This window comes from Plectrocnemia conspersa, unplaced genomic scaffold (assembly GCF_051122295.1).
Source record: "Plectrocnemia conspersa isolate PC_06_02 unplaced genomic scaffold, ASM5112229v1 ptg000013l, whole genome shotgun sequence".
Lineage (NCBI taxonomy): Eukaryota > Metazoa > Arthropoda > Insecta > Trichoptera > Polycentropodidae > Plectrocnemia > Plectrocnemia conspersa.
In genome coordinates, this window is record NW_028277177.1 from 7,763,636 (window position 1) to 7,783,265 (window position 19,630).

Sequence of the window (19,630 nt, forward strand, 5' to 3'; positions counted from 1 at the left end):
GTCACGCGGACAGCTGCGCAGAACGACGGCGCGCTGGCGGCGACATAAATGGAGCGGTCGGACCGCATGGCTGCCAGTATAAATATGCCCGTCGGACGCGAGGCACGCCTCTCCCCGCCACCCCTCGCGACCGCCGACGAACCGCGACGTCGCGACCCGCCGTAGGATGCACGGTAACTTTCACCATTGCGCCTCGATTCGATAATATCTGCGTTTGCGCTTCGGGTCGGCCTTCAGTCGACAGCGCCACCCAGTCGTCACCCCCAACTGTCAAACTTCCAAGTTGTGCAAATTGACACAAAGCAAAGAACCCCCCCTCCTCTCTCCTCTTCATCGTTCATATTCATATTACTTTACTTTCATATTGTACAATGCATTTTTAATTCGCTCAATTAAACATTCGGTCACTTGTGTGCAATAACGGCGCAAGCTGACATCTTGCGCCAACACTTATCGTTTGATTCATTGATGTGAATTGTCTTGTGCATTTTCATTATGTTTTATTGTTCAATTGGTTTCGCTATCGCATAATTTTCTTTTAAATCTTAAAAATATAATTGCTTAATAATATCTTAGAGGTCCAATGGTATAAAATAAATGACATTGTAGTCGTAATAATCGTGTGGATTAGAAAAAGAAAAATTAACTGAAATGAAAATGAAGGATAAAGATTAAATTATTTTGATAATATTTTGACTTGGAGTATATAGCAAAGGGCATATACTCCCTACTACAGTCCTAAGTATAGGTTTTCTCGTTGCGGTCCTAGGATATGGGGTATAACAAAAAACAAAACTTAATCTTTGAATACAATTTAGTATATAAAAAAATAATAATTTTTTAAGCTGTCACTCGAAACGGGAAACAAAACATCCTTCTTTTGTTTAGGGCAAGAGGACACATGTATTTTATTGCCATTGTGCAAAATAATTTGTTATATTATACTTCTAATACACATATTTTATTCTGTAGAATGAATTTAGTGTCGATGAAATTGATAATAGTTTCGAAGAACAATGCTTTTATAGTATAATGTATTATATTTGTTGAATATTTTAATTTTGGATTTATAATAAACTATTTATCGACATCGATAAATATGTTTATATAATAGTTAAATAGACATGATGATATTACAAGAAAAATATCACTACGTCAATAAATAGACAACAAAAGAGTTGAGCCAAAAATACCGGAAGAATGTCAGGAGCCAATCGATTTATTTATATAATTATTTACTAACTACTGATTTTTTTTTAGAATTCTCAGGCAATCAAAAAACTGCTAAAAGAAAAATTGTCAATGTAACGACATTTTTTACAAGTATAGATGTTGCATTTAAAACATCAATACAATTTGAATCGATAAAGTATCATAATAGGATTTTTCTTTTAAATTATAAACCAGGCTTGTAGTTGGTATTGTGTGTAGCATTGCATCATTTTTGTGGGTGGCTCTAGGTATTTTGCATAATATAAAAAACTCTTAATAACACCACTCTGTTCCTACCATTCTGATATACATATATCTCATCTCCAAATTATCGAGTATTCCTAAAAAACCTCAAGAAAATTCGACAACAAACACTGCATATGTGTAACATGAGATAGAAAAGATTCAGATAAATCTAAAAGTTAACACAGTTTTCTGTCCTGACTGTTGTGTTAAACATAGTAGATTTGCAGATTCACAATTAAGGCCATTGATATGTCAGTTTTTATATTATTTACGATTTTAAAGCGAGACCAAGCTTAAAAGATGACCTGCAGCTTATTCACATCAGATAACATGCACACTTTGTACATTATCTTAAATATTGGATATATTGCAATTAAAAACATTGTATATTATTATTTATTCCTCAGCGTGATAACTAACAATTGCTGACGGTTGCTCAAAAGTCATATAGGGGAATAATGATTTTTCATGCTTAAAAATTTAACAATGGTTCAAGTCTTAATGTATTTTATATTGTAATCAAACTAAACTGTAGCTATGTTTTTAAAATTAATTTTCGACGACAAAAATTAATAAATGAACGTATCTGAAATATAATCGTTCAAAATGGTTATTTCTTCTTATTAAACTGGTACAACTGTCTATCGAAAATAATTTATTAATGAACATTGAACATTGACTGCTTCCCCATAATGATGTACCAGCTCACACTGCAGCACGGTGATTTTTTTGTATATCACCGCTATTCTTTAGATCTAGTCCCAGTGACTTCTTTCTCTTACCTAAAGTGAAAAACAACTAGAAATAAAAAATCAGTCCTGCATATGCAATGCAGTTTAATCAAATATAATATTTTCCTACATGATAAATCAACTAAATCTAAACGTCATTGTTACAAAACAAAAGCTTATTATAATGCTGATACTAAATAAATGCTATCCATTTTATTGAGAAACCAAATCAGGAAGAATCCACTCTTAGCGACTGAAAAAATAAAATAGACTTTTATTACGTATTTCAATAATTGTACATTTTTGTGCCACGAAATAATCCAGTTTTGTCCCAAAAATTTAGATGATTAGATTCAGCATTTACCATTTCAATTATCGACGAATTTATAAACAATGGTTTTTGTAAACTATTTAAGTGTCAAATAATTGATGATATCTCTCTCATAGTCATCAAAACATAATTTATGACGTTTGAATATATACGCATGTAATTAATTATTATTTTATATGAAGAAGTTTTATCATTGTTAGCGTATCAGTTTTACGGAAGTCGTGAAATGTGTCAGACGTCAGATTGCCCTTTTGTGAACAAAATTTCGCTGTTTCGGTTAAATGTTTGATAATTTTTGCTGTCTTGCCATTTATTTCATGATAAACTGTAAAATAAATTTTATTCTAAATCATTTAATCGAGATGTTCAATTAACACTTATCAAGATAACTCCAGTTTCATTTGTGTTTATTCGTAAGTCATTGCTGATCTGCAGTACAGTGAACTGTTTAAATCTATTGTACTTATTGCTCACTTAAAGCTGTTCATCAAGGCCTAACCTGTCAAAGAAGATAGATTAGTACATTTTAGGTTGTGATAATTTAAGTTGGACCAGAGTAAAAATATGTTTTTTTGTTCAATTTATTTAATTTGTATAAGGTACAGTTAAAATAATTGGTCATGCCATAAGTTATGACTCTTCTATAGGTTGATGATAGTTGAATTATATTGTGTTTGCACATTTAAGATGCATACAATCTGCAATAAAGAATGAATATGTATACAAATGTCCTTTTTTTCGCAATTGAAGAATAATCTATTTTTGAACCGGATTAGAGTCCAAAGTTTGCAAAATAATTTGCACAGAAAGCAAATGGCTTACGTACGTATGGTTCTTGTTTTTACACTCCAAGCTATGACTCTGTTATAAAAAATTGAAATAATTCATCGCAGATATATTCATTGAAAATGCAAAAAAAAAACATTTTATATTCTGTCAAAGATGTTATTTTTGTTAATAATTGATATTTGTGCATAAAATTTAGTCATGTTCACGTAAAGTTGTATAATTATGTTAACGTATATGCAAAGTCCTCTTATCTAGTCATTTGCAAAGTGGGTTAAACTCTGGATTTTGAACCAGGGTCGACGTGAAGAGGGAAGCGGCTGCTTTCTCTATCTCATCTGTTGATAATTGGCGGCTCCTCTTGGTTTGAGTTTGTACAAACCCTCGTGTGTCCAAATTAAAAAGCTCAAGGTGAAGTTATTGATGTGTTGTCGGAAGCAGTCTCTAACCATATTTTTTGATTTGGGTGCTGTGTGTTCGATTTTATACACATAGCCAGCCTGAAGGAGGTGTAGTGTTCACCCACTTTTTGCTATCCTGACCAATTATGTGCAATTATATCAGCTTGTTCACTAACTGGACTCTTATGACTATTGCATTGGAGTTTAAACAGGTCGCAATATGTTATCTGAACAGGTTTAAAATGGCCAGTAAATATTTCTAGCAAGTGTGAGATACTTTGGATACTAAAGTGTTGTCATATGTTATATTATAATATCACTCGCATAAAGTGTCGAATTACTATTGTGGTGCTTTTAGTTTATTCCATCTATTGTCACATACAGTTTGTACTGGCCGGCATAAAAAATTATAAATGGATTTAAGGCGCTCTTAATGCGTTAAAGGTCAGGGTGTCAATTTCAATAAAAGCTTTTGAAACTGCTCTCCTTTGGATTTGCCAATGTATATTGATATACTACATGTGGTCACTGTTGATACTGCAATCTTATTAAAAAAATAATTAACAATTATTAAATGTTTATCATCGTCCGATAAGAAATCTTGACATCTTATAAATATAATAAAAATAACTTCTAATACCGTATATTGGTCTAGAGCAGGGGATCCCAACCTTTTTGTATCCTAGAGCGCATTTTACAATATCGGTAGGGCGGCGGGCACCACCTGACTCGTCAAAGATTCCTTTTTTGCCACTTACAGGAGCTATAATCGGAAAAAAGTCGACGATCTCGGCCGATTTCAGTTGTAGCTTCGGTTCGGACAACTTCGAGAGAGTGTAGTAGAAGCTTAACAAATAATTAAAAATTTTAATTAGTGTTTGGGAAAAAAATTCTATTGCGGTCGAATAGTGGCGGGCGCACACAAATCGGTTCGCGGGCGCCATGGCGCCCGCGGGCACGGGGTTGGGAACCCCTGGTCTAGAGTCTAGGCCTTTAATGAACATGCTATTTAATAAGCCGTAAATCGAAAAAAATAATATAATGAAACATTTTAATACCAAAATTCTGTTCAAATCATAAGCATTCTTTTGCCTTCCCGCAATGGACTAATTGTATTAAGGACTTCATCTTCAAAAATAATATATTCACTCATCTTCCTCTGCCTGAACTAAATTTCGCTCTTTATATGCCTTTTTCTCATCGAGTATTTTATTGAATACAAAAAAATTTACTCAACTGTTAATTGAGTTAAATTATATTTGTATACCCTTTTTGAAGAACCGCCTCCTGACCTATGTACGTATGTATATATAGCAAAAAGTAATTCTACCCAAAACTGTTATTTTATCGTATCAATTTAATTTATTAAGATTTAAAAAATAATAATATCTGCTCTCATATTTCACATATGTTTATTACCTAAAACTATTTTCATGATATAGCATGACATTTAGAAATACAATTGGAATAGATAATATTTGAATTGTATGGAATTTGTATTAAATGGAACACAAGTTTGTCTGTGACCCATTGAGCAAATAAGTTATTGACCGAGTAAATCAAATAATTTTTTTAGTATGTGTGGTTTTCTTTTTAAAACTTTCTCCGATGAATTTTGTGCAGTATTTGTCATAATATATACTTTACATAGCTGGTAGATAGTCAGCTATGTAAGTATTTTATATATAATAGCATATTAACACTTGACCAACTGGTTGTTTTTTTCGCCGCATGATGTGCAAAAATGGTCAGTTTTGCGAGAACTTCGCGCAACACAAATAACAAAAAAATGTAATAACTTTTGAATTAAAAGGGATTAAAAATAAACAATTATCACATATTCTGAATTGTATTGGTACATAAGTATGTTAAAATTATTTTATCAGTGGTCTTCAACCTGTGGGTCGCATAAAATCAAAATTAAATTCATAAAATTTGTTTTATTTCTAGTTTAAAAAATATTTACAAAGAAACTAAATATCCTAAAATTCAACATAAATAAAATAAAAGAAAAAATGCTGGTTTTGAGCACTAGTTGACAAAATGCGTTGATTTTGATTCAATGAAAAATGTAGTGTTATTGAATATAAACTAAAGTCAAATTCAACTTTAGTATGATATAAATGTAGTGTGTTACTTGATAAAATTTGGTTAGAACCTCAAGGGGCACCATGAACTATGTAAATTATCATATATAAAATTATATTTCAGTTTTCTATGGGTTAAAATTTGCACGTTTATGTTTTGTAAAATTAATTACGATCAAATATACTAGCATCTCCTGTTTAAACAAAGAGCTCTTTGATGGTCACTCACATGAAAGTCAGCGTGGTAGATACTACCAAACCCATCCTTAAACATCAGAAGTAATTAAAAGTCTCATGGATTACCAGCAGCAGACAAAGCGAGTAGATATTACTCGACCCGTTGGTAGTGTTAATATTTACTTAAGTTTTTTTTGTTTATTTATATATTGTAAATGAAAATTATCACATATGTAAATTGACAAGATTACGTAATATGTAATATTAGAAGCCTTTGATAAACTGCACTGTATACATCTAACATGCAGAGTATCATTGACACTATGTTTAAATTGTACAATAATAAGTGTTTGTTAATTGCTTAAACTATAATAAAGTAACTACTTTTCACTTTAATTCTTCAATTTTTTTCTCATCTTAAATGAGTACATTCAAGTGTAAATTTATAAAGGAAAGCTTATTATAAACTTAGGTTTGAAATGTTATTAATTATTTTCATTTTACTTCTCATTGCAGGCTTCAAATGATTGGTCCATATAATCAAGAAAAGGAGAAGCACAGTGATGGCTTCGCGGTAATATTTTTTTTATTACTTGTTAGAATAACATCAAACATTTTACTTGTTAACCCTTTGGGCAGTATCGCCGTAAATGTTATATATAATATAGAAATAATAAATAAAAACATATTTATTTAATATTTTTTTACTTGATTTAATGCAATTGGTTTATATTCTATAATTTACTTGCATTATAAAATAATAATAAATAAGTTACAACAGAAATAATTATAGAAGTATACATAAAATTTACTCACTCCCAGATATCTACTAATAAATTACAAATGTGTATAAATTAACCCACTACTCAAAAGGTTAAATTATTAATATCATTATAATTGAAATATTGGCAGAATTTATGCAATCCTATTAAGCAATTGCTAAGTTAATATATGTTATTACAATATTACTATAATGTTTGCATAAATAAATACATCCTGATCATTAAATATTTTGTATACAAGGTCTGTTCCCATCAATTGATACTAATCATATGTTGAGATGTTTATAATGAAGCGAGTCACATAATGTAGTGTATATTATTAATATTGATTAAATTCGTTCGATAGGTTGGAGAGGCTTTTTGTGTTGTTGGAGTCTGGTTCCTCGAATGTCACGCGGCGTGCTGCTGCGCAGCAACTCGGCGAAGTTCAAAGGTTGCGGCCACACGAGCTCCATAGACTGCTGAGCCGCGTGTATGCCCTAATACATTCACCAGCTTGGGAGACTCGAATCGCTGCCGGACAGGTACTATATAGCAGCTTAGAAAAACATATTCATCATCTAGATAATGTTAGTTCAAGAGGTCAATGCTTGTGTTCTTATCTCTGGGTATACATTGAATGTTTTCACTTTTAGTTCTTTCATATAGTATAAATCAAACTTAATATTCTCCATTAACTGCCGGTTATCATCACGTTTTGTAAAATTATCTTTAGTCATGAAAATATTTCTGTGTGTGTGTATCGTTCTAAACGATCATGAATATCCATTGTTGTTATATAATAATTGTTTGTATTAGTAATTTATGTAATGCTTATTGCTAAAATGACCTCAATTGATATTATATCCTTGGTGCATAATTTTAGGCATTTGAAGCGATTTTGCAACATGTACCGCAATGGAATCCACAGCCGTACGAAATCAAGAAAGGTGAATAGTTCATCTACTTTTCCTGTAAATATTTTTTTTCTTGTTAATATTATATAAATAATGCATTTTAGAGGAAAAACCATCTGAAGAGAATCATAGCGATTTGGGGCGGTTGCGCTTTGAAAGCTTCGATATTGAAAAAGTTATTTCTCAAGGCGCACATTTAACGGGATCTGAAGGAAAGGAGTATGAATATGAAGATAGAACATCGGCTAGTGGTAAATTTAATAAGCTCATAACTTAATCAATTTTTGACTTGGTATATTTATTCATCTGTGTCTAGATCTTCGTGAGAAATTAAATAGACAGCGACAACAATTAAACGCTAGATTAGGTCTAGACAAAATAACTCTGCTATCAATGGACATGGATGAAATGGTTACTTGCCATGATTTATCTCACGTAACCAAGTATACAGAAGATGACGGAAGAGTAATTTGATTTTTATTATTATCTTAAGCTTATAATTATCGTGTACTTATAATTAAAATGTACAGAAACCGCTGAATGAACTGGTGCCTTTGGGGGCTAAATTGAGCTCAAGAGAAATGAACAGAGCGAGGCGGAAAGCACGTCAGCAGAAAAGCGTTCCCGATGATAGTTCTATATCCAAAGAAGAGCCCGATAAGAAGAAGTTCAAGCCTGATACGACAACGAAGTTAGAAGAATATATGGTTTATTTTGGTTAGTATCTAAAGTTTATGTTTTAAGCGTGAATCGAAACGCATTGAGACTTGTGATTTTTTAGGCGAATGGGTACCCGAACCGGACGGTACGTGGAATAACGATATCGAACTGTGGCCTTTGGAGGGTTTAGCGTGTGCGTTGGCTACAGATTTGTTCAGTTCGCAATGGGAAACGAGGCACGGTGCTGCTACTGCTTTAAGAGAACTTTTGCGGAGTCACGGAGCTGGCGCCGGAAAAGAGACAGGGTGTACTTCCGCTGAAGTATGTATTATATAATTTTATGTATATATAGTAAATGTTTTTATTAATGCTTTTAATTTTTTATAGATGGAAGAAATGCATCAGATCTGGTTGGAAGATATATCGCTGAGGTTACTATGTGTCTTAGCATTAGATCGCTTCGGAGATTTTGTTTCTGATCAGGTAAACTATATTGAATATGTTATGATATTTTTAGTGTTGTATTGACATTTTCCATCTTAGGTGGTAGCCCCAGTTAGAGAAACATGCGCTCAATGTTTGGGAGTGGCAGTTTCGCTCATTGGATCTAAAGGAATCAGTCAAGTCGCTTCGTTCCTGAATACGTTAACTCAAGATCAATCTCATTGGGAGGGACGACATGGCGCTCTGCTCGGATTGAAATATATATTAGCCGTGCAACAGGTAAACCTTTATTTTGATCATCTATAGTACATATCAATTGTTTCTGATAGAATATCTTTGTTTGCTTTCAATTTGTACGTAAATTTTTATAAACGACTCAATTTTTTCTTCGATCAGTAGACTAAATTCCATCATCCAATAACGCCCTGTTAGCTTCTCGGGTACATCGTCCGATACTATTATCATATTCCTGACGGTGTAGGAATTCTAAAAATAAACATACGTTATAATCATACTGTACAACTATTATCGTTATTTTGACAAATAAGGTAAGATAAAAATTGCATGATCTACAAATAAATTTTCTATATAAAAATCTCTCTCCTTTAAATCTCTGTACTTATTTTAGAAAGTGATAATTTTTGTGATACAGTACTTTCCGAGTGTAATTTTTTTACTATCAACGATTTTGATAGTAAAAATATCAGTTCAATGTAATTTGTAAAAAATATCTTTAAGAGCCGATGACGCAAATATGCGTCATTTGTAAGACAAGATGATGATTTTTAATTTTTTTTTAATTTCCCAATCAAAAAACTTTGATTTCCTAGATTTTATAGGTTGAAAATATCTGCTTAATATATAAGTTCATATTTATTTACTTGTTTTGCGTCCATCACAAAAATATCTTAAATTTTTAGGGATTACTTCAAAACTTATAGCGATTTTATGAGTTAAAAAATGATTTTTCATAAAAAAAACTGACTAGTCCTGCATTAACTCTTGAATTTTTAGTAGCCTGTATAGTGTTAATAACAAAATGTCATACCATCCATAATAAAAATTGGCAGTAACAAAAAATGATATCTGCTATAAAAAATATAATCAGTGCATACATTTTTGTATAGATCAGGTTATTACAAATGAGGCAAAAAATTGTAAAAATGCTGAAATTTTAACGAAATAATGCATTTAGCTATGCGTTACACATAACTTTAAATAATGCTAAAATCAAATTAAGCAAAAATACAGCATGATAGCATAAATCTGCACTATAATAAAAAATACTGAGCCTTTTTTGTAGCGCTTTATATACTGATCATTTACCATTTTCTACTTAAAAAACCATGGTTATAATCTAGAGCTTAATTGAGTTCAACAGTAATATATATTTATAATATTATATAACATATATAATATATATGTAAGTCTATTGTAATCATAAAAATGCAGTTAAAAATGTTATAATGCTACATAAAACGAGTTTATGGCATAAATTCTGTTGTACAGTGATATTTTATATTAGAGACCTTACTTTTAAAGTTGGACAATCATTAGTCATGTTGCTCTTTGCTATAAAAATGCTTTCTACGTGATTTACATTTAAAAAATCACATATGGTCATAGTAGTATCCACTAGCGACTGATAATATTCTCGTCCGTGTTTTTCATAGCCGACAGAACGTATCTGTAAATATGACAATTGCATAAGATGGTCATAGTTAATGTATTTAATTAAATTATTACCATCGCCTCTAATGGTATGTCTTTCAGAATAGTAATGTCACCGTTTAGTATATTTGTTGTTGCGTTGAAAGAAGATATTTCAAAGTTCCATTGGATGTAGTCATTTTGGTTTCTGCTGTAGTCAACGTCTTTCAATTGAACGTTAAATTGTTGCTATAAAATGCAGCATATTTATTTATTGAAAATTAAAATGTTTCTTAGTAGTGATACCATTACCTTGCATAGTGCATATGACAAATATGCAATAATCAATATTGCTGGATGATGCACTACCATAATTGCTAAGTAGTAGTCTGATTGAAATATATGTCGAGTGTATCGTTTTTATAGAATAAAAAACAAAGAATGAAGGTAGTTCTAATAGTATGTTATGATTATAATAATATGAATTATTTAATTTTTTTATACAACATATACAATGTATGGACGATATTAATCTATTAATTATATACGACATTATTTTAATGTGATCAATTTTTTCCAGGAACTTGGCTTAAAATCTGAAGTATTTCCTGCTGTAATCCGTGCCTTATGGGATCCTGTCGAAGATATAGCCGCTGCCGCCGCTCGAGCTTTGATACCAGTCACTGAATTATTAATTCAGTGTATCCCAATGATCATACCGCTGATAGTGGGTCGCCTACGTCGCTTGTTACTAGCTCATGATGAATTAGGAGCAGCTTGCGGTTGTTACATGTCATTATTGGCTGCATTATTAGCTGAACCAAACATCAAAACCATTTTAGGGTAATTTCGACTCACTTTTATAATGCATTTCTATTGTTAATTATTGTTTTATTTTAGATGTAAATACATGGAGAGCGTTATACCGCGATTATGGCCTTACTTATCGCATCCCACCAGCTCTGTGAGAAAGTCGGCGCTTCAAACACTCCAAACGCTAACAAAATGTTCGACGGATAACGGTGCACAATATGATGATGCGACCGATGAGGGTTTTAAGATGTTAAACAAAGAAAAAGTCAAGCAAGATTGTATGGATAAATTGGGCTTTGCGTTTGACGATGTGGATAGCATTGATGAAGAGGACGTGCAGTGGAATTCGGAGCTGTTGCAAGAAGCACTTCGACATGTCTTCCAGCGCGTTCTCGTAGAACATATTTACGATATAAAAGTCATGATTGAAGATGTGTGGAAGAATTTAGTGATCTCTTCGAAATTGGAACACTTGTTGACGGCGGCGTGTCCTTTTATGTCTACTTGGATATGTTTGGCTATGCAGCCGGCGAAAGTTGCTTTTGAAGTTAATCAACTGATTCATTGCAAACAATTCTCGGTAAGAATATATTTCAAAGATGTTAAATTAAAAGCTATTTTAAACGAGTTTAAGTCGTTTATTGAATAAGCAAAGTAGCTAGTTCTGAATATCTTTACATTTGTATTACCTTAAAATTTTCAGAGTGGACAAACTGATCATGAACGTGATGAAATTACTGAAAACATCAATAGAAGCCTAATGCGAAAGTTTTACCTCGGCGGTAGCGAAACTGTGGCTTATTCTATTCGCGAAAATAATGTCTTATTGACAAGGTGCATGGCTTCAAGGATGCTAGGTATGTAGTAATATTTTATGCTCTTTGAAATAACCATAAAATCCAATCCAATATTCATTGTAGGAATTTTATCATGTTATATAATCCAACCCGCTCCCAACGTTGTTTATTTACCCGATATGGATAAACCTATTGATCAATATACAAAGGTAAATATAGATAAAAAAGGTAGTATGTATAGTAATATATGAGTACATTATTATATAAAGTAATATGAAGACAATAAAATATAAATATTTTATGAACAATTTACAGATTCTATTGCTGTACATAACGTCTAAGAGTGCCAATCAGCGGTTAATTATGGGTTTAATGATTTCGCATTGGGCTAAACTAGATGCAAATATTAGACATCGTTCTGGCGACTTTTCAGAACAATTGATAAACTGTTTGACACAGCCCATATACTTTGATGAAATTGCCATAACTTGCTCTAAGTAAATTTGTGATAATGTTTGTCGGTGTTATTTATTTTTAAACATTTAATTATTATTTTAGAATACTACAAGACGCCAGTGATTTCGTAGCTTTGATGCATCACTATAAGATCCCATTAGAGATGAACGAAATCAACAATACAAGATCTCTAGAGCAAGTTGTAAGTCTGACTAGTCAATATAGCGAACAATTGCTCTCTAAGACTAAGCTCAAAACCAAAGTGGCTCAAATGCTGGAAGAAAGGCGCAAGAGCGTCTTGATGGCTGCTACTCAGTGCTCAAATGATCAAAATTCATATAGCATTTCGTAAGTTTGTTGTAAGTTGTGTTGAGTATTTATAATAAAATTGTTTTTTTATAATTGATTTTTTTTTATATAGAACTATGGCTGCATTAGCTAGTGCTTGTGTTAATCTAAAAATTATACCAGAGAAAATTAATCCTATTATTAAACCGTTGATGGAGTCTATAAAACGAGAAGAGAACGAATGCCTTCAACAGGTCGCTGCCGATAATTTAGCTCCACTGCTCAGTCAATGCGTCGATAGACTTCCATGTCCGAACGTTAAAGTTTTGAATAATCTTTGTGCTTTCCTCAAATCCGATTTCGATTTCACGCCTAGGATAACGGAGCAAAATAATGAAAAAGCCAGCACTGCCAGAGATGCACAAGGTGAGAAATACAGTATGTTTATAGACACCGCTTAAATCGTATTGTTTCATGATTGTTAATTAAAAATGTATTTTTAGATAATAAAAACGGAATTTTAACATTGACGACTCAACAGAAAAACATTGAAAGAGCAGTGTATAAAAAATCGAGCAACGGTAGTACGACTCCATTACCGAGGGGACCCGGTAGACCACCACTGACTGATTTTCCTATGGAAGAACTGTTTCCATTAGAAGATGAAGTATGTTCATGTGCATGTTTTTATGTTATACTTGATCTAAACAAAACTTAAATCATTATAGATGTATAAATTATTGCACATCCAAAGAAGAGGCGCAACCTTGGCTTTCATTAGTCTCACTGTATATTTTGGAGAGCAATTGCCGGAAAAGCTGCCTAAATTATGGAAGATTATAATGCAACCATTAGAGGGCACTGCATGTGATAATGGTAATTAGTGTTATATTTACATAGACACATATATGTATGCACGGTTAGTGTAAAATCTGAATTAGGAAATATAGTTTTGCATTATATTATTGTGTACCTAATACTTCATTTAATTGCTACAGTTCACAGTGAGCCTTGATCCAATCTGAAATTTTCCTCCACTCTGCTCTGTCTCGGGTTACGCATCGCCAGTTACTGCCGAGCGTTTTTTAATAGTTAACCGCTTTGCAGACTTCAAGTTGTTCAAGCAAGAGATATGTTCGGCCCATCTGAGGCGTTAATTTTATATATTTAGCAGCGTCTATTAATTTAAAACCTGCAAGTCTAATAATTTAATTATTGTAACAAAAAATAGTAAGAGAGAGGGGGGGGGGTCCTTTACTAACTTTTACGCCACTAGTAGTAATGAAAAACAGTATGCAAGAAGTTAAAATTTAAAAATGTAAAACAAGCAGTGGTACTCACAAGTATATTTATTAATCATTAAGAGCATGTAGACCTAAGGTAGTTTTATGGTAGATAGGGACAGATCGCCTGTCCTTATCTACCAGTCTTACACTATATGTTTTCGCTTATTTACCGGCATATACAGTATATACGGAAAGACAATCTATCTCAATACCGGTATCTACTGGTAGATAGAGACAGTTTTTCTTTCCGTATCTACCTTTGCATAAAACAGGTGCCGGTAGGTGCAGATGCATCTAGTTTTATATTAATCTAACACATTATTTAATCAATTTTAGAAAACATTTCGGTTGCGGAAGGCGAAGAGATTATATCGTGTTTGCAAGTGTTGGAAGTCGTCATACCGCATGTTCACAAATCGCTTTTGCCACGCATTTTGAACAGTCTGGAAAGACTAACTAGTCTTTTAGAAAACGTGTACAAAGCCGTCAGGCATATGGCTTCTAGGTGCATTGCAGCTCTTGCCGATATTGAGGCTGCCACCGTTATGCACATAATTGTCAATAAGGTGAATATTTTGCTTATCTAGCATATTCACTGTAAACTTATTTTCTAATTAACTGTTTAATTTTAGGTGATACCTCTTTTGGGCGTCATCGATTCTGATATAAAAAGACAGGGTGCATCGGAAGTCTTGGCTTGCATAATCGACAAATTGCAATTGAATATTGTTCCTTATAGTGTGTTATTAGTCGTACCACTTTTAGGTATGATTGATACGTTTTTTTTATTTGTTTACATATCTATTTTATAGTAATTTATATTTTATACTTCACAGGTAGAATGAGCGATCACGACGATTCTGTGAGATTAATGTGCACTCATTGTTTCGCCACTTTGATACAATTCATGCCGCTCGACGGTGCCATAAAAGAACAGTCTACACTGTCTGAAGAGTTGAAAGCTCAGAGAGCCAAGGACACACTGTTCCTGCAACAGTTGTTCAATCCAAAGACCATAGGAGATTATCAAGTACCTGTATCCATATCGGCAGAGATAAGAAGTTATCAACAGGTAAATTAATACCCTGATTTATTTTTTATTACTTATAATAATATTGTGGTTTATTTTAGGCCGGTATTAATTGGTTAGCTTTTCTGAATAAGTATAAATTGCACGGAGTGTTATGTGATGACATGGGTCTCGGAAAAACGCTCCAGTCGATTTGTATGATTGCTGGTGATCACTATAATAGAGAGCAAATTTATGTAAAAACAAAATCTGCTGATTGTGCTCCGTTACCGTCACTAGTCGTATGTCCGCCTACACTAACTGGTAGTTAATAATTACATAAAATTTATTTATTCTAATCAATTTATTTAATACTTATATACACTTTTTAGGTCATTGGGTGTATGAAGTAAATAAATTCCTACCAAATAATTATTTGATGCCCTTACACTATACGGGTCCGCCCATCGAAAGGGACAGACTGAAAATTAAGGTTAAAAATCATAATCTAGTCATAGCCTCATATGACATAGTTCGTAAAGATATAGACTTCTTCGCTAGGATCAAATGGAACTATTGCGTATTGGATGAGGGTCACATTATTAAAAATGGCAATACTAAAGCGTCAAAAGCGATTAAGACTTTAGCCGCAAATCACAGGCTTATATTGTCTGGAACTCCTATACAGGTTCGTTATTATTATACACTTAGATATGCTGAAATATGTGTATGTTTTATATAAGTAATTCATTCAACAGAATAACGTTTTGGAGTTATGGTCTCTATTTGATTTCTTAATGCCCGGGTTGTTGGGAACGGCTCGGCAATTCACCGCTCGATATTCTAGACCTATTTTAGCAGCTAGAGATCCCAAAGCGACGTCTCAGCATCAAGAAGCGGGCGCTTTAGCCATGGAAGCTTTGCATCGACAAGTTTTGCCATTCTTGTTGAGGCGTGTGAAAGAAGACGTTTTGAAAGAATTACCGCCGAAGATCACTCAAGATTATTATTGCGAACTCAGTCCGTTACAAAAGAGACTGTACGAAGATTTCAGCAAAACTCACATGCCGAACGGAATTGAAGAAGGCGTAAAGAATCACCATCATATATTCCAAGCCCTCAGATACCTGCAAAATGTTTGCAATCATCCGAAATTAGTGTTGACACCGCAACATCCGGAATACGTCAAGATAACTTTGGGACTAGCCGTAGATAAAAGCTCTCTCAACGATATAAATCATTCGGCTAAACTACCAGCTTTAAAGTATGTTTTAAATCATTATTATTTAATCGAATTTCTTGATCAAAAAATTTAATTCATTTTAGGCAATTGCTGTTAGATTGCGGAATTGGTACAGCAGATACGAACGTCTTATCGGAGCATAGAGCTCTCATATTTTGCCAATTGAAAGGCATGCTAGAAGTAGTCGAAAATGATCTACTGAAACCCCTATTGCCACAAGTTTCATATTTGCGACTTGATGGAACTGTTTCTCCTAGTCAAAGGCAGTCAGTCGTTCAAAGATTCAATAATGATCCTAGTATAGACGTACTGTTACTTACTACACAGGTAAATAATTTAATGTACATTCATTCATTTGAATTGTATTGTTTACTATTTATTATGTTTAACATTGCAGGTCGGAGGTTTAGGTCTGAATTTGACGGGAGCCGATACAGTTATATTTGTAGAACACGATTGGAATCCTATGAAAGACTTGCAAGCAATGGATAGAGCCCACAGAATCGGGCAAAAAAAAGTTGTTAACGTATATAGGTTGATCACGCGTGGAACTTTAGAAGAAAAGATTATGGGGTACGTCAATTAGCTGTATTAATCTAGTGTTCATTATTTATTGTATTTCATTTTTCTTCTAGTTTGCAAAAGTTCAAGCTTTACACTGCTAATACGGTGATAAGCGGAGAAAACTCTTCGCTGGATACGATGGGCACAGATCATCTGCTCGATTTGTTTACGTGTAAAGATAAAGATAAATCACACAATAAGGCATCTGCTTCTTCGGCGACTGGAACGGCCCCTATTACGATGAAGACTATACTTGAAAACTTGCCTGATTTGTGGGACGATAACCAATACGAGGCTGAATATGACATGGATAATTTTGTTCAAAATTTATCTAAAAAGTAATTTGTTTATTGATTGAGTGGTAAGTATTTATTGATTGAGTGGTATTTATTGATTTTTTATATAACTTTTCTAAATAAATTATATCTAAAACCAATTTTCATGTTTTATTTATTAGTACTAATCTTTTCCTTGTGCACTAAAAATTAATACATAATTAGAATGTTGTAGAATTTGAGTATTCCGTGGAAACGAATTAGATATAATTGTTACTCTCATTTTGCCATCACAATACACTTCTAAAGTAAATGAGTGAGATCTATATTTTTTTAATTTATACAATTATTAATACCTTAGAGTTTTTCTTTTTGTTAGTCTGCCTCATTAAGAAGTTGCGTTGTATAAAATTTGTAAAGAATGCTCTGCTACAAATTTGTATGGCAATGCATTTTTTATTCTGGTGTTTTTATAAATATTTAAGTTTCAACAATATGCAATAGATTCCGTAAAATGCCTTTTAAAAATTATTTCATCTTCTATATTAAAAGTATAAATGCCAGTTGCAACATGTTTATTTTACTCAATTGGATAGATAATGGACGAAGAAGTTGTTAGTTATTCAGTTTGATTCTTAAATTCTCTGTATCCAAGTAGATTCGGGACTGTTTTATTAGATTTTTGTTGAGGAATAACCTGGGAATTTCTGGTTTAGAATCAGGGGCGTTATTTTAGATTTTTCCAGGAGAAGGGGGGGGGCAAGTGCTGGCCATCAATGGTTTTATATTTCGATTTCATTCAGATTTATAGTACTTAATTAAACGACTTACATTTTTCCGGTCAAATTCAACGGAGTGGGAGGGGGGAAAACGCCCCCATCTACCCCCCCCCAAATTACGTCCCTGGAGGGTAAAAGAAGCGCAGGCAGATCGCGATTGCGTTGGCTGATTGATATAGTAAAGTAGGGTGACCAGATTTTGAAAATATCAAAGGAGGACACTAAAAATAAAAAGGTCATCTTGAAAATTTTTGTTCGAGGAAAATAGCTGCAAAGGCTAAAAAATGTCAGTGTCAGCGAAAGTTTAGAGGATGATCTTAAAGGAAGCTAAGGCCCGTCTCGGGTTGTAGCGCCGTGATGATGATGATAACTCTGTGAAGTTGTTGGGGTAGTGTCGACGATCCGTTGATGTTAACAATTTTCCCCTAGAAAGCTGTGATTGCGCTTATTCTTGACCGTTACGGCCAGGATTAAAGCGCTCGAGACACAATGTTTTCGGCGATAGCTACGAGGAGCTGGAACAATTTATATGGGATGGTGCACACATCTATTATTTGTTTAAATATGTATTAATATAATTAAACATAACGCGTGCATTTGTAATAATAATAGATTTGGCATATCTATGTATGTGTATGAAAATAAATAAACTACGTTGTATAAAGCATAGTTTCTTAACCTTTTTACATCCACGGACCAGCAAAAAAATGTTTTGTGGACCATCAACATTGGAATAAAATAATAAATATTTATATAATTGATTTTTTATTCAAAACAATTAATTTTGCAACACAGTATGCTGATATAACCATATTTAAGTATATTAACAGTCAGTAACAAGAAATATAATTTAAAAATCTATAAAATACAGCATAACATTCGATTGTTTATCGAAATAATAAAAATAGGACTACCTGCGATAAGACGATTTCTAAATAGCCCTATGCAAATACAAGCAAATACAAAACAGATGTGAAATTAATTTTATTACAAAATCAATTGTAAAATCAGTGAAATTAATTTTATTCAAAAAGTCTTCGCGGACCACCGGCTAAGAAACTATGGTATAAAGCACATCAAGAAGTATTGGGGAAGTTATGATGGTCAGATTTGTAATAAATAATTATCGGAACAAATCGAAAGGCTTGGAAGCTAATATAAAATAAGTGTTTTCGTATAGTTCGCCAAAATAGTTCTCTACGCGACCGCTGCTCGTGGCGCCGTCACCCCCGCGCCCCTCGCCCCTCGCCCGCTGATCCGTCCATCGCTCCGAGGTTATGTTCGTTCGCTGATCGTTCCTCAACAAAACATGTCAACACCAGTGCCTTCCGCCGGTCAAGCATCCTCGCATTCATGGTGAGCGTCCTCATATTCATCTCAACATGCCGAACGTAAACGACGCATCAGAACCGAGTACCTGGTAGACATTTTTGCGTTAAGCACTCGTCGACAACATCGCGACGGCTATAGCCCACATAGCATTCGCTTTTTTGGCCAAAAGTTCTTTTAGAAGTTCGCCGATGGCTATACATTTTAGCGCGCGTCGATCGCAATTCAAAAGTTTCGACTACGAAATGTGCAATTCTACGTTTCTTTCTCGTTAGGATAAAACTTTTGTTTTTATCGCCCGCATTGTGTTCTATCTTTGAGTTTTCAACTTAAACTTGATCAGAAACTTTACCGTCGGTTTCTTACGTTTACGCCTGTTATATGTTTG

At 33.3% G+C, this 19,630-nt stretch overlaps 2 protein-coding genes across 4 annotated transcripts in view; both read left to right on the forward strand.

Annotated features, from left to right (window-relative positions):
- The first annotated feature begins 75 nt into the window (after positions 1-75).
- On the forward strand, positions 76-17,295 carry Hel89B (histone acetyltransferase 1). The gene is made up of 28 exons (XM_088202856.1): positions 76-173; positions 6,488-6,545; positions 7,100-7,277; positions 7,619-7,682; positions 7,754-7,900; positions 7,966-8,114; positions 8,180-8,366; positions 8,431-8,630; positions 8,697-8,792; positions 8,853-9,032; positions 10,984-11,246; positions 11,304-11,796; positions 11,920-12,073; positions 12,137-12,222; positions 12,329-12,510; positions 12,572-12,817; positions 12,891-13,183; positions 13,261-13,424; positions 13,486-13,633; positions 14,380-14,609; positions 14,676-14,808; positions 14,880-15,115; positions 15,175-15,376; positions 15,445-15,740; positions 15,811-16,316; positions 16,379-16,622; positions 16,693-16,868; positions 16,931-17,295. Exons 2-28 carry the CDS (start codon positions 6,535-6,537, stop codon positions 17,199-17,201), a joined length of 5,535 nt encoding a protein of 1,844 aa, XP_088058982.1. The 5' UTR covers positions 76-173; positions 6,488-6,534; the 3' UTR covers positions 17,202-17,295.
- A 1,834-nt stretch (positions 17,296-19,129) lies between these two features.
- Positions 19,130-19,630, forward strand: part of Axn (protein axin) — a 115,338-nt gene continuing 114,837 nt past the window's right edge. For all 3 annotated transcript variants that reach the window (XM_088201938.1, XM_088201942.1, XM_088201945.1), the window contains exon 1: positions 19,130-19,269. The gene's annotated coding sequence lies outside the window, so the exon portion shown is untranslated. The remainder of the gene's footprint in view (positions 19,270-19,630) is intronic.